The sequence below is a fragment of the Centroberyx gerrardi genome, chromosome 12 (assembly GCF_048128805.1).
Source record: "Centroberyx gerrardi isolate f3 chromosome 12, fCenGer3.hap1.cur.20231027, whole genome shotgun sequence".
NCBI classification, from domain to species: Eukaryota; Metazoa; Chordata; class Actinopteri; order Beryciformes; family Berycidae; genus Centroberyx; species Centroberyx gerrardi.
This window is the reverse complement of record NC_136008.1, coordinates 2993815-3006180: the sequence shown is the minus strand read 5'-3', so window position 1 is coordinate 3006180 and position 12366 is coordinate 2993815. Positions and strand designations below refer to the sequence as shown.

General features: G+C 44.0%; 1 protein-coding gene across 1 annotated transcript; it reads left to right on the top strand.

The window, feature by feature from the left end:
* Nucleotides 1-1045: 1045 nt before the first annotated feature.
* On the top strand, nucleotides 1046-11568 carry LOC139923226 (olfactory receptor 4D9). The gene is made up of 5 exons (XM_078287063.1): nucleotides 1046-1117; nucleotides 8295-8429; nucleotides 8545-8598; nucleotides 8912-8990; nucleotides 10502-11568. Exons 1-5 carry the CDS (start codon nucleotides 1046-1048, stop codon nucleotides 11566-11568), a joined length of 1407 nt encoding a protein of 468 aa, XP_078143189.1.
* Nucleotides 11569-12366: the final 798 nt, after the last annotated feature.

The following is a 12366-nucleotide window of genomic DNA, read 5'->3' as shown; positions in this document are numbered from 1 at the left end:
ACAGGAGCAGGAGAGAGACCAGAATGCACTGCAGGAGCAGGAGAGAGACCAGAATGCACTGCAGCAGAGAGACAGGCTGGAGTTTGAGGATGAGGCTGCTATCATAGACACATTTAACCCACAGCTGAATAATCAGACTTTCAAGCTATTCATCTGCCCACACAATGATTTTTGATTGAAAGAAACAAGTTCACGCTCTTTCTCTGGGGGTTGTTGAAAGGCATTCTGGGAAAAGTAGAAGTGGACGAGACAGATTGAGGGAAAGTGAGTTCACCAAAAAAGTGAAATCCCACTTCATCCCAAAATAACTCCTGAAATGGACTGAACATCACAGATTGATGATATATAAGAGTGTAAAAGCTGCGGTTCAGTATCTGAAGACAATACTGGGCATCAACCAGGTGTGTGTGTGTGTGTGTGTGTGTGTGGGTGTGTGTGTGTGTGTGTTTGAGTAACCCTGCCTCCCCCCGGGGTGTTGCCGTAAATAAGAGTGTGTTCTTAGTCATCCAGCCTGGTTAAGTAAGGCTTTATATAATAAATCTTCGGTCTGTTCAGGAAGTTCCAGCTGAGCTGAAGGTCGGTCTCTCTGACCTGAAGGTCAGCGAGCCGCCGCCGTGTGACGCCGTGATGTCATACGTGTCGTGTGAAGGGCAGGAAATTAAATCTATCCACTGGAAAGCAATTTCCTCTTCTCCTTGAAATAGATGAGTTCACTCTATTCTAAAAAGGGTTCAGTCTTGAGTCATGGCCGCCCCTCAGTCAGTCAGTCAGGCTGCAGTATTGCCTCTTGACTTTTTTTTGCCACGGCACCATTTGTTGCCAGAGATGTAAAGAAAATACTGAAAAAAAAATCAAGAATCAACAGCCTTACCACCGCCTCCGAGCTCTGCCCCTACTTGAAGGTAACGTATATAAAGGATGGACTGAAAAGACTGAATGTTGGGATTCAGGGGGCCCCATGCTTGACTTTGCCTAGGGCCCCCAAATCACTAAGTCCGCCCCTGCTTTCAGATGTCATCAGTCAGTCGCAGATGGTTTTGCAACGATGAACTCGAAGAAGAAGAAGAAGAAGAAGAAGAAGAAGAAGGTCCTGCTGTTCTCCTTCAGAGGAGAAGACGTAAAAAAAGAAGAAGAACTTGGGTGCAGGAAACCTTGTTGTCTCCGTCCGTCGTCTTGTCCGAGCCGCTTCTGGCTGCGTCACATTCAACTGTTTTCTCATTGGTTGAGCTTTGAAAGGTCACCGACAAACTGGGTCAAAGTTGAAATTGATTGAACTTTGAGCGCGGAAAATCCGAGCGCTGTGTGACGCGCAAAACTGCCGCAAAGTGATTTTGCCGGTGGACGTGTGTGAGTGCAGATGTACCTTCTCTAATTGCTCCTAAGGGGAGATTTAGAAGAAAGAATTCAGATATCAGTGATCCTACATTAATACAATATTGACATATTTCTCCAGAGATAAAGAAAGTGATGTTAAGCAACAGATCTTTCCTGGTTGGATGTGGCTGGTAAGTTGTCCACCAGCCACTCTGGCAGGTAACCAGCCATCGTTTGGCGGTTTTTCTATTCACAAAATCTAGTTGGCTGTAAAAATAGTGAAAGTGACAGGTGAATTTGGGATTTACCAGCAACTGTGGATCACACACACACAAGTTCAGTTTCCTGCCCTGGTTGGCTGCGTCTCCAATATGTTAACTCTGCTTTTACTGATAAATAAAGTATATTACTTACTGTCAAGATCTGAATGTACTGTACATATATATATGTTCACGGTGCTGAAGTCCCAGTCAGCTGTAACATGGACAAAACAGCAGGGGAAAGCAACAGATCTGAAGAAGACAGGGTCGTTTTGCAGCTTTTTCTTGTCAAATAAATTATTAAAGATGAAAGATTAGTCGTCTGCGCGTGCTTTCCCTGGCATTTTGCTGGTATATCAAGAAAAAGGTCAAACCACATCAGCAAATGCCTTCATCAAGGTAATTAGTGTATTTACAGAGAAAGAGAGATTTCTAGGTTCACAGACTATTATTACAGCGGTGCCTTCATGCCCTGTATCTACCACCAGCTACACTGATAAAGGCGACACCGAGAAGCATCAGGACTGGTGTGGTTTGACATTTTTGGAGGGAAATCAAACGCAGAAGACTAATCTTCAAGCTTAAATCATAATTTATTTACCAAAAAAGCTGCACAACACTCGATGTTTCGACCGCTTCTTCTTCAGCCCTCAGATGTGATTCCAGCGTCTCTGCTTTAGCTCTCATATAGTTATATTTGTCCTGCAGGTGAGCACCGCTACGTACAACCATGTCAGGTGTATTTTAGTGTCTTTAATCTCTTACTCAGGTTTCTGCTTTAGACAGATAAAACACACATCTTAGCTTTTCACAAGTCGTTCCTTGGACGCTCCAGAAAAGCCTCGCCGCTCCAGAGAGGCTCTTAACTTCTGAGTGAACTTTGGAACGAAATGTCGAATCCCACTTGTCCCTCCTGTGTGGCGGAGGAAGGTCATCTGAGGCCAAACCCAGCAGGGAGAGAAGCTTTTCACACAGGTAATTAGCAAAACATCTCTGGAGGCTTTTCTCACCTGGAAGCCTCTCACAGAGACAGACCGTCCCCTCTGTCTGAGAGGGATGAAAGGCTTCTGAAATGCCAAAGGTGTCTGAGGTGAAGGCAGGTGACTCACTACTGCCATCTAGTGACAGCAGCGCTCCACACACAGGTCGGAGCTGCGCTGGAGCTGCAGCGTCAGCAGCTGCACCGTGTTTCATACAGCTGCATGCTGCATGCTGCGTGCTGCGTGCTGTGTGCTGCGTGCTGCGTGCTGTGTGCTGCGTGCTGCGTGCTGCGTACAGCTGCATGCTGCATGCTGTGTGCTGCGTGCTGCATGCTGCGTGCTGCGTACAGCTGCATGCTGCATGCTGTGTGCTGCGTGCTGCGTGCTGCGTACAGCTGCATGCTGCATGCTGTGTGCTGCATGCTGTGTGCTGTGTGCTGCGTGCTGCGAACAGCTGCATGCTGCATGCTGTGTGCTGCATGCTGTGTGCTGTGTGCTGCGTGCTGCGAACAGCTGCATGCTGCATGCTACGTACAGCTGCATGCTGCACGCTGCATGTTGCATGTTGCATGTTGCATGTTGCACGCTGCGTGCTGCATGCTGCGAACAGCTGCATGCTGCGAACAGCTGCATGCTGCGTGCTGCGTGCAGCGTATGCTGTGCAGATGTAATGGAATGGATGTGTAGCACAAAAATATACATTGCTTACATTGGATTTTACTGTAAGTAGGGTTTGACTGGTATGGGTTTTTGAAGCCGATACTGATACCTATATTGAACTGAAACTGAGACCATATTCTGTGCTGTATGTTTAAATCTGACTGACTCATGTCATAAAATTACAAGGATTCAGTGTTTCTCCCAGTGTTTCTCCAAAAGAATAAAGATCTGGGAGACTCCCAGATCTTTATTCTATGCAAGGTGGAAAAGCCTCTAAAACAGCATCGAACACATGGAACAATAAAACTCCATTAAAACCCATACTGATGAAACACTAAAACTCCATTAAAACCCATACTGATGAAACACTAAAACTCCATTAAAACCCATACTGATGAAACACTAAAACTCCATTAAAACCCATACTGATGAAACACTAAAACTCCATTAAAACCCATACTGATGAAACACTAAAACTCCATTAAAACCCATACTGATGAAACACTAAAACTCCATTAAAACCCATACTGATGAAACACTAGAACTCTCAATTAAAACCCATACTAATACTACAACTCTGTTAAAACCCATATTCATGAAACACTACAACTCTCCATTAAAGCCCGTACTGACGACGCCTACTTGACTTTCCAGTCAGAAGCTCTACTCTCACACAGCAGCGTTCCTCTCTCTCCCAGCTGATTAGCAGGGTGGAGGAGCTGGCACCGACAAAAAGAAAACCATTTCTATTGATTTCAATGGGGAACTTCAGTGTCAAGCGGTCTGTCTGCTGTCCTCGAGGCCCTGCCATCCTGCCATGAACATTCACAGAAGAAGAAATGTCTAGAAACAGATGACATCAGCTTCAATTTTATACAGAAACAGAGACACCTAACTCAGTTTACACACTTTTTAATTTGCAGAATAGAGTTTACCACCTTTTCAGCCTGATATTAATCTTATGATGTGTGATTCTGGTATCAAACTGAGGTAAATTGTATGAGGAAAGGATCTTTTAAGGGAAAAAAGTGCATGAAATAATGCTTTTCTGCAAATGTAACTGATTTTGCTGATGTTTACACACTGGAAGGTAAACACACCAGACTCACTTAACACTCTCTTTTATCTGCAGAATAGAGTTTACCACCTTTTCAGGCTGATATTAATCTTTATGATACGGGATGCTGGTATCAATCTGATGGAAGTCACATGAAGATAGAGTCTCTTAATGAAAAAGAAAATGCATGATACTATGTTTTTCTGAAAATGTAATAGATTTTGTTAAAGTTTATACACATAAACAGGGATATAGAGGAAGGGAAACACACCTAACTCAGTTCACTCTGCTTTATTTGCAGAATAGAGTTTTTAGGCTTACAAAAAAGTCACATGTGAAAACCGACATGTGAATTCAAAGCCCATGTGCTTTTTGGACACATGTTGGTTTTCAGACTGCATGTGAACACGTTTGTTTCACGTTGTTTTCTGACATCACATGACAGTTTTTACTTCAGATGTGTACATTTCGAATTCATAGGTGAACTTCCACGTGTGAACTTTTTTTTTTTCACGTTTTCCCCTGCCATTACATGTGACAGTATTAGTTTCACATGTGAAAACCTAATTCCACACGCAAAGAGACAACTCCCAGGTGCAAGTGTCGTCTTCACATGGGAAATGGGAGAACACATGAAAACCAACATGTGTCCCATGTGCTTTGAGTTCACATGTGGGGATTTCACATGTGGGGATTTCACATGTGACGTGGATGGAAGTCATTTGAGGATCTTAATGAAAAACAAAATGCATGAAATTATGCTTTTCTGAAAGTGTAACTGGGTTTATTGATATTAGCGGTTGTTTACCTCACGATGAGTTCAGTTCACCCTCGTTTCTCTTCAGCCTCCACGTCTCTGCAGGGAAAACAGCCGGCAGGCGCTGCGGCCGACAGGTTTAATACAGTCTTAAGCTCCAGTTACAAACTCACCATACTGTGGCAGGAGGCATCGGACCCGAGCCGCCCGCTGTGACCCCGGGATTAAGGATTACCCACCGCACACACACAACAGCAGGGATTACGCTTTTGTTCTGCTGTGTCCACTGCTGGGTCCGGGAGCGCCGCCAGGTCCGCACTCTGCTGATGCTGTGACACAGGTGCTGTTGTTGTTGTTGTTGTTGTTGGCTTTTTAAACGCTTCAGGAAGGCTGGAAACTGCTGCTATTGGTGAAGTTTGTGAAGAAGAAGTGAGAGTTAGAAAAGATTAAAAAAAGAAGAAGCAAAGAAGAAGAGAAGAAGAGGAGGACGGTCATTCCTGGGTTTGGTGGGAGGAAATCTGGCTTCTCAACCGGGGTTCAAACTCTGTGTTATTGGTGTCAGGGGAGGATTGGCCTCGCACCGCACTGGGCCAAAGGGGATGGATGAAGTGTGTGTGTGTGTGTGTGTAAGCATAGCCTGCAGGGCATTAGTTCCCATAGTTCACTTGTGGTCAACCAAGCCCATATGAGGTCAGAAATTCCTGTAACACCCTGAAATCAATATCGAGAATCCAACTCTGGACAATCGTAAATCATCTGTGTAAATTTTGGGGACGAGACAGGAAGACATACTGACTTACTGACTCACTTATTTCTGCCTCAAACGCATATAATATTAATAACTTTATTTATAGAGCACTTTTCAAAACAAGGTTGCAAATTGCTTTACAAGAAAAGGTCAAATCTGTACAGCAGCTAAAGATAAAACATAAAAAGTTAACAGCAGAAGCACAAGACAGACAGTCATCATAAGTAGGTTAAAAACAAAGAAATTCATTAAAAGCAATCCTGAATAAGTGAGTTTTTTAAGAGTGATTTAAAAGAGGACACCGGCATATTCTGTATTTTTGACTCGTTTTGTGTTTTTAGAAGTCTGACTGAAGCAGTTTGTGATTGGCTTTGTTCACGAGCTCAAACAGCCTTCACCTTTAAAACAACGGAGCCGTTCTCCTGCCTGCCTGAATCTCCTCTTAATACCTTTAAAGGCGTTTCTACTTCAAAATATGACTGTCATGTTTCATGTTTTTATTAAAGTTTGCCCTTCATATCTGAGGTTCAAGTTCACTGCAATAGTTCTCCTCACTCTCTTTCATACAGACTTTTCTCATGTAAATTTATAGCTTTTCTTTCAATACTTCTAATAAAACAGAGTTGCATTTCGGCTAATGCTGCGTCCGTAGTAGAGATGGACGATCTGTTCATCTCACGATACGTTTCGATACCCGATGTGAGGTTCAGGAATCAATACAACCAAGATACGATGTAATAAATAAAAGTTCAGTGACAACAAAGTCTGACTGTGCAGAATCCTGTTTATTTCTGAGACCCAGATCATTCTAGCGATGCCATTGGCTGCTAGAATGTAAACAACAATTTAAAAAATGTCATTACAAAGTGACAATAATATAATTTGGATGGAGAGCTTGTGAAACTGTGATGGTCAAGAGTCTCATTAGTGATTACTACAGCAGAATAACATGGAGCTGATATCACCATTCATGTTCCTGACAGCAGAATAACATGGAGCTGATATCACCATTCATGTTCCTGACAGCAGAATAACATGGAGCTGATATCACCATTCATGTTCCTGACAGCAGAATAACATGGAGCTGATATCACCATTCATGTTCCTGACAGCAGAATAACATGGAGCTGATATCACCATTCATGTTCCTGACAGCAGAATAACATGGAGCTGATATCATCATTCATGTTCCTGACAGCAGAATAACATGGAGCTGATATCACCATTCATGTTCCTGATAGCAGAATAACATGGGGCTGATATCACCATTCATGTTCCTGACCCTCCAGACGGATTGTCATATTTTCGATACATCGTCCCGTCCCTGTCCTGGTCCACAGTATATCGGTGTGCTCCGCTGCCCAGATCTGGATCCAGAGTGTTGAAGTGAAACCTACTCCCTTGTCACAGACTGTTATGATTTCGGCTCTGTGCGTCTGACAGCTGACCTCTGACCTCTGCCTGCTCTCTGCACTTTAACACTGCAAATATGCAAATGTCCATCTGTTAATCTGTTAATCTGCTGACCTGCTGCTGTCCTGCCTGTCTGTCATGTCTTTGGATTTAATGATTGTTTGCATCTTAAATTGCATCCTTTTAAACGTGGGATAAATAAAGTTGCATTGAATGGAATTGAAAATCTGAAATAAATATCATACCGATTAGGCATCACACTGTTATATTTGCACATTGCCACGTGCACTTTTACTCTTTTACCTCTAATCTTATGTATGTTATGTCTGTTTATTTGTTTTTATGTGGTATGTCTTTTATGAGGCACTTCGAAGACAATTTTCTGTCATGCTTGTGAAAGACAATAAACCTTTCTGAATCTGAATCTTATCATATGACAATAAACTAAACTTGAACTTGACCTTGAACTTGATCTGAATGTGAAAATGAGGTTTAATTCATCAGAGGGAGAGAATCAGTGTGTTGTTAGCTGCTCAGTGACATGTCTGGACGAGGAAGGAAGGACTGGTAGTTTTTCTTTCCTTTGAAAATAATCAGATATTATTACAGTTATTTTGATTTAATGGGGCGTGTTTTGTAATTGGGACCAAACTTTCAGACCAGCAGCACTGACCCAGTAAAGGCTGGGAAAGGCTGCTGGCTTATAAGGAAAAAAAGAAAACTATGTCCATCTTAACATTATGCATCACTAATCTGATTAAACTGAATTTGCCTAGTTGGGACCCAGTTTTCATATCGGGGCTTCACATGTGACCCAGATCCAGAGGCTGGCAAACACTGCTGCTTTACTCAACTGAATAAAACCCAGAATTAAGAAGGAATCAAGGAAAATGAATGGTGGAGAGAAAAAAAAAAGAAATTATTAGAAAAGGAAAAGGGAATCTGGTTCAATGATGAAATTCTTCCAGCCAAGGGGAAGAAAAAACCGAACCAAAGCATTTCTTGTGCTGCTGTGGCAGGATTCACTGCTGCCAGCCGCGGGTAGCCAGGCGCTGCGTTAAGTAAGTAAGTTTCATATAGGCGGGGGACTCTCCTCTGTCATCAGCATCCTCAGCCAATGGAGAAACCAGTGGAGGAGACACTTAACCGGCTCTCCAGTCCAGACCGGACCAGTGCGCAGCGCACCGCCCGGCTCCTCCGCTCCGTCCCCGGCGTCAGCGTCTACCGTGCGCGGCGGAAAGTGAGTTTCATAGTTATGGACTTTTTTTTTTTTTTTTTTTTTTAATTACTTCATTTTCATCTTGAGGACTGGGGATGTTTGAACCGGAGTGAAAGCCTGCTGTGTGGAGATCCAGTGGAAAATGCCCGGCGACTGGCAGCTGCAGCTTGAAGGGAATTTAGAGCTGAAAGTGAGTAAAGGCTGGAAGTCTGTGTGACATCCAGTATTATTATCAAACACTGAATATGCCACTTTTGGAAGCTGTAAAATTGAATTACTGGCTAGTATAGGAAATATTAGGAAATTGATTTTTAAAGTGGGTTTTGCATACAGGAGTGTGGATATGACAACTGAAATATAGAAGTAAAACTGGCTGTGACTCTGTGTATTTGTCTATAAAAACCAATATTATCGCAACTGTGAATAGTTTGTGTTTAGAAATTGTAAAATGGAATGGGATGACAATAGGAAATACATCCCCAAAGCGCCTTCTCCTGATATAGATAGATACCAGGAGACGCACGGAGTCGGTCGGACTGTCCATCTCCGCGCCTGTAGCCTACAACGTGCACGAGCATGAAAGTGCATGAGGTTTTGTTGGTTATTTTTTTTGGTATGGATTTCCATTTGCATCCTGAGGATTAGTATATATGCTGGATGTTTCAGCTTGATATGCTGGATATGGATATGAGCTGGGGGGGAAAAAAAGCTTGAGGACTGTCATCTGAAATTAATTTAAAGGGAAAAGTGACCGCAGGATATTTGCGTCAGTATTTTCGACCCTGTTGTAATATTTGACTGTAAAATCAAAAATAGATGAAATTGAACTGTAAACTGGAATGACAGGCTGCTTTAAGAAATCGAGGAACCTGACTTTAAAGCGGGTCTTGTCTCTGTCCAGCATCTGGCTTTATTTACTACTGCTGCTGCCGTCCGGCTCCGCTGTGACGTCACCTCTCCTGCTGTAGTAGTAGCTGCGGCCGCCTGGCGCGTGACCAGCCGGGCTGCCGGGCTCACGTGAGCACAGCGGAGGGCGCGTGCCATGATGTGATGTGATGTGATGTGACGTCAGGGAGTGAGAGGGTTTGTTTACTCCAGCTGCTGCTGCTGGGGGCGTGACCTCAGCAGGCCGGATGTGGTGTAAAGGCTGGAAACTCAGAATACTCTGGCAGAAGTAGGCTGTTACTCTGCTGAAATATAACTTGCATAGAAGTAAAAGTAGCCTACTGCTGTAAAAAATAATCTGCATTATTAAATAAAATTATTAAATTCCAGGCTGAATGGAGTTTTTGCTGATTTCCTGCATCCCCTCACTGTTTTACATCACTAGATCGTTTTCCAGCTTTTATAAAATTAGGAGATACTTGCTATTTTTCTTTCATCTTTGCTGTTTTGCAAAGTAGATATTTTGAAATAAATGCTGTCTAAATATTAAAGCAGCAGCAGCAGAAATATTAAGCCTTAATTGTGTAAAACGCTTTATTTTCCATTTAATTTTACAGCGTGCAGAAGAGTCTGGCTTTGGTTTGTCTGTTGGTTTGCATGGGTTGTGATTGACAGGAGGCGGGGCCTAACGTAACCACAGAGAACCTCAGCTATTGGTTGAAAGTTTTATTTTGGAGAGGAAAATGCGGAAATCAGTAAGTTGTTTATTTATGAGCAGAAAATGGAAGTCTCGGCAGTAGAGACGAAACCTTCTGACTCGCCATTTCGGTTCACTGCTTTAGTTTCCTGTTATTTTACAGCGGGAATCATGTTCAGAAATTAATGCAAAATATAACTTGTGAGACATTTTGTAATGAAATATTGAAAGTGAACGATCAAGGCAACAGTAAACATGTCGTGCCCCATAAATGATGTGGTCTCCCTCTGGGCCAATCAGTAACAAACATGTCACATTGTTTTGACCTGGAATGCAATGGTGAGATGCATCATTCTGACAAATCAGTAGTGACTGAGATGTTGCACGTGATTGACAAACAAACAACAAACAAACAAAAGAATGGACCGACACATAGCACATAGCAGACCTATCAACGTACATGGAATGGTGGAAACCTCTTGACATCCTGTTCTGGTTGTTTTTATTTTAGGTCACAATGTGAACGCAGCGTCTCTTCATCCCGTGGTTTCGACCGGCGCAGCGACCATGTTGGACGGAACGGAGCCGGCGCACTGCACCGTGTGCTGCTGCACGCTGGCCAACAAGATCCTGATGGTGCTCTTCATGGTGCTGCTGATTTTCGCCATCCTGTTCGGTAACGCGGTGACCCTGGCCGTGGTGCTGGGCACCAAGCACTTCCACACTCCGCAGGGGTACCTGAAGGCGTCGCTGGCCGTGGCCGACCTGGCCGTGGGGATCTTCGTGGTGCCGCTGTCCGTCTACGCCGAGGTGTCTCTCATGGTGACCGACTCGGCGCCGGAGTGGACCTCCTACAACTCGCAAGCGGCGAGTTTCCACCCGTGCAACGTCATCGGCCCCATCTTCGCCGGCTGCACTTTGGTGTCCATCACCACCATTTTCCTGCTGACCATCGAGAGGAGCATCGCCGTCCTGAGGCCGCTGCACAAAGACTCAGTGATCACACGGAAAAGGACGACGACGCTCATCATCTTCTCCTGGGTGGGGAGTTTCTTCCTGGCTGTTTCCCCGATGGTCTTCAGCAGCGAGATCGCTCTGGAGTACAACTCCTGCAGCCGGATGTGTAACTACGCCCTGGGGACCATCAGCGAGTTCCCCAGCCAGGCCTGGAACATCCTCCTGCTCTTCCCCGCCTTCGACTTCACGCTCCTCGGCAGCACTGTGGTCATAAACATCATTTCTCTGTCGACCATCAGGCAGCACTCGAGGCGCAGGAAACACCTGGCGGAGAGCGAGTGCCAGAGCGCCACCAAACCCACGTTCTCCGACATCAAGGCGGCCAAGACCATCGGGACGCTGACGCTGGCCTTCACCGCCTCCTTCACGCCCATCGCCGTCTTCGTGGTTGGGAACGTCTTGGGAAACGAATGGTGCAATTTCTCCTTTTTCGCCTTTTGGATTTTGGCCACCAACAGTTGCTGGAATGTGATTATTTACAGCGTGAGGGATCAGAAGTTCAGGCTCCGAGCTCACAAGCTGTTCATCCCCTCGCTGAGGAAGGACGCCTCCAAAACCTAAGACACGGCGGCGGTGTTTTACTGAACATCAGGGACCAAAGACTAGACTGCGTCGTCTAGAAGTTTGTTTGATGCGCGGACTCTTCTTCGTTTGGCACTTTCTCCGTGCACGCACATATCGTCAGTCTCTCTGTGAGACTCGTCTGCATGTCTTGTGGATCGCTGTTGTGAATTTACATTTTTTTTTACATCGATAAAAGCATGAAATGTTTTCATGTCACAAATATTGGATGTTAAATGTCCCTCTGTGGGCATTTTGTCTAGTTCTGTATGATGTTGCTGATTTAGGCCTATTTCAATTTGTGGAATGGTTGTTTACATTTGCGAGCCCTATACATGTTACTTGGGTGTGCTACAATAATTAAAAAATGTTATTGACAAAATGTGTTTTTTTGATTTCGAAATAAACTTATTTTCTAACATTGTATGTTTTCTTTGGTCACCACAGCTTTCAATAAGGGAGATATTTCCAGATATTTCCATATCTAGAAGAATGGACAAGACTCTGTCCTCATTTCTCTGAAACAATGAATAGAGATGCTGAGCTGAATATAGAAATCTATGTAAATGAAGACTTATCTACATTTTACCTATGGGTAAGTGAGCACAATTATCTAGTTTTTCAATAAACAACTCAAGTCAAAACCTCAAGTTGTACCATGAGGAACATTAAAGGTCCATATTCTCCACTTTCCAGAGTTTTATTTTGTGTCAGCATCTCTCTGAGCCTTACCAAGAACAGGCTGTTTCTGTCGCCGTGTCTTTAAGGCTCATTAATATTAACGATGCCTCTGTTCCG

What these genes read in the sequence shown, in the direction of transcription:
- LOC139923226 (XM_078287063.1), top strand. Translation starts at nt 1,046, where the DNA reads ATGAACTCGAAGAAGAAGAAGAAGAAGAAGAAGAAGAAGAAGGTCCTG. An exon ending in TCTCCTTCAGAGGAGAAGAC is followed by an intron (nt 1,118 to 8,294) that starts GTAAAAAAAGAA and finishes CTCTGTCATCAG; the next exon opens with CATCCTCAGCCAATGGAGAA. An exon ending in CAACGTGCACGAGCATGAAA is followed by an intron (nt 8,991 to 10,501) that starts GTGCATGAGGTT and finishes TTTTTATTTTAG; the next exon opens with GTCACAATGTGAACGCAGCG.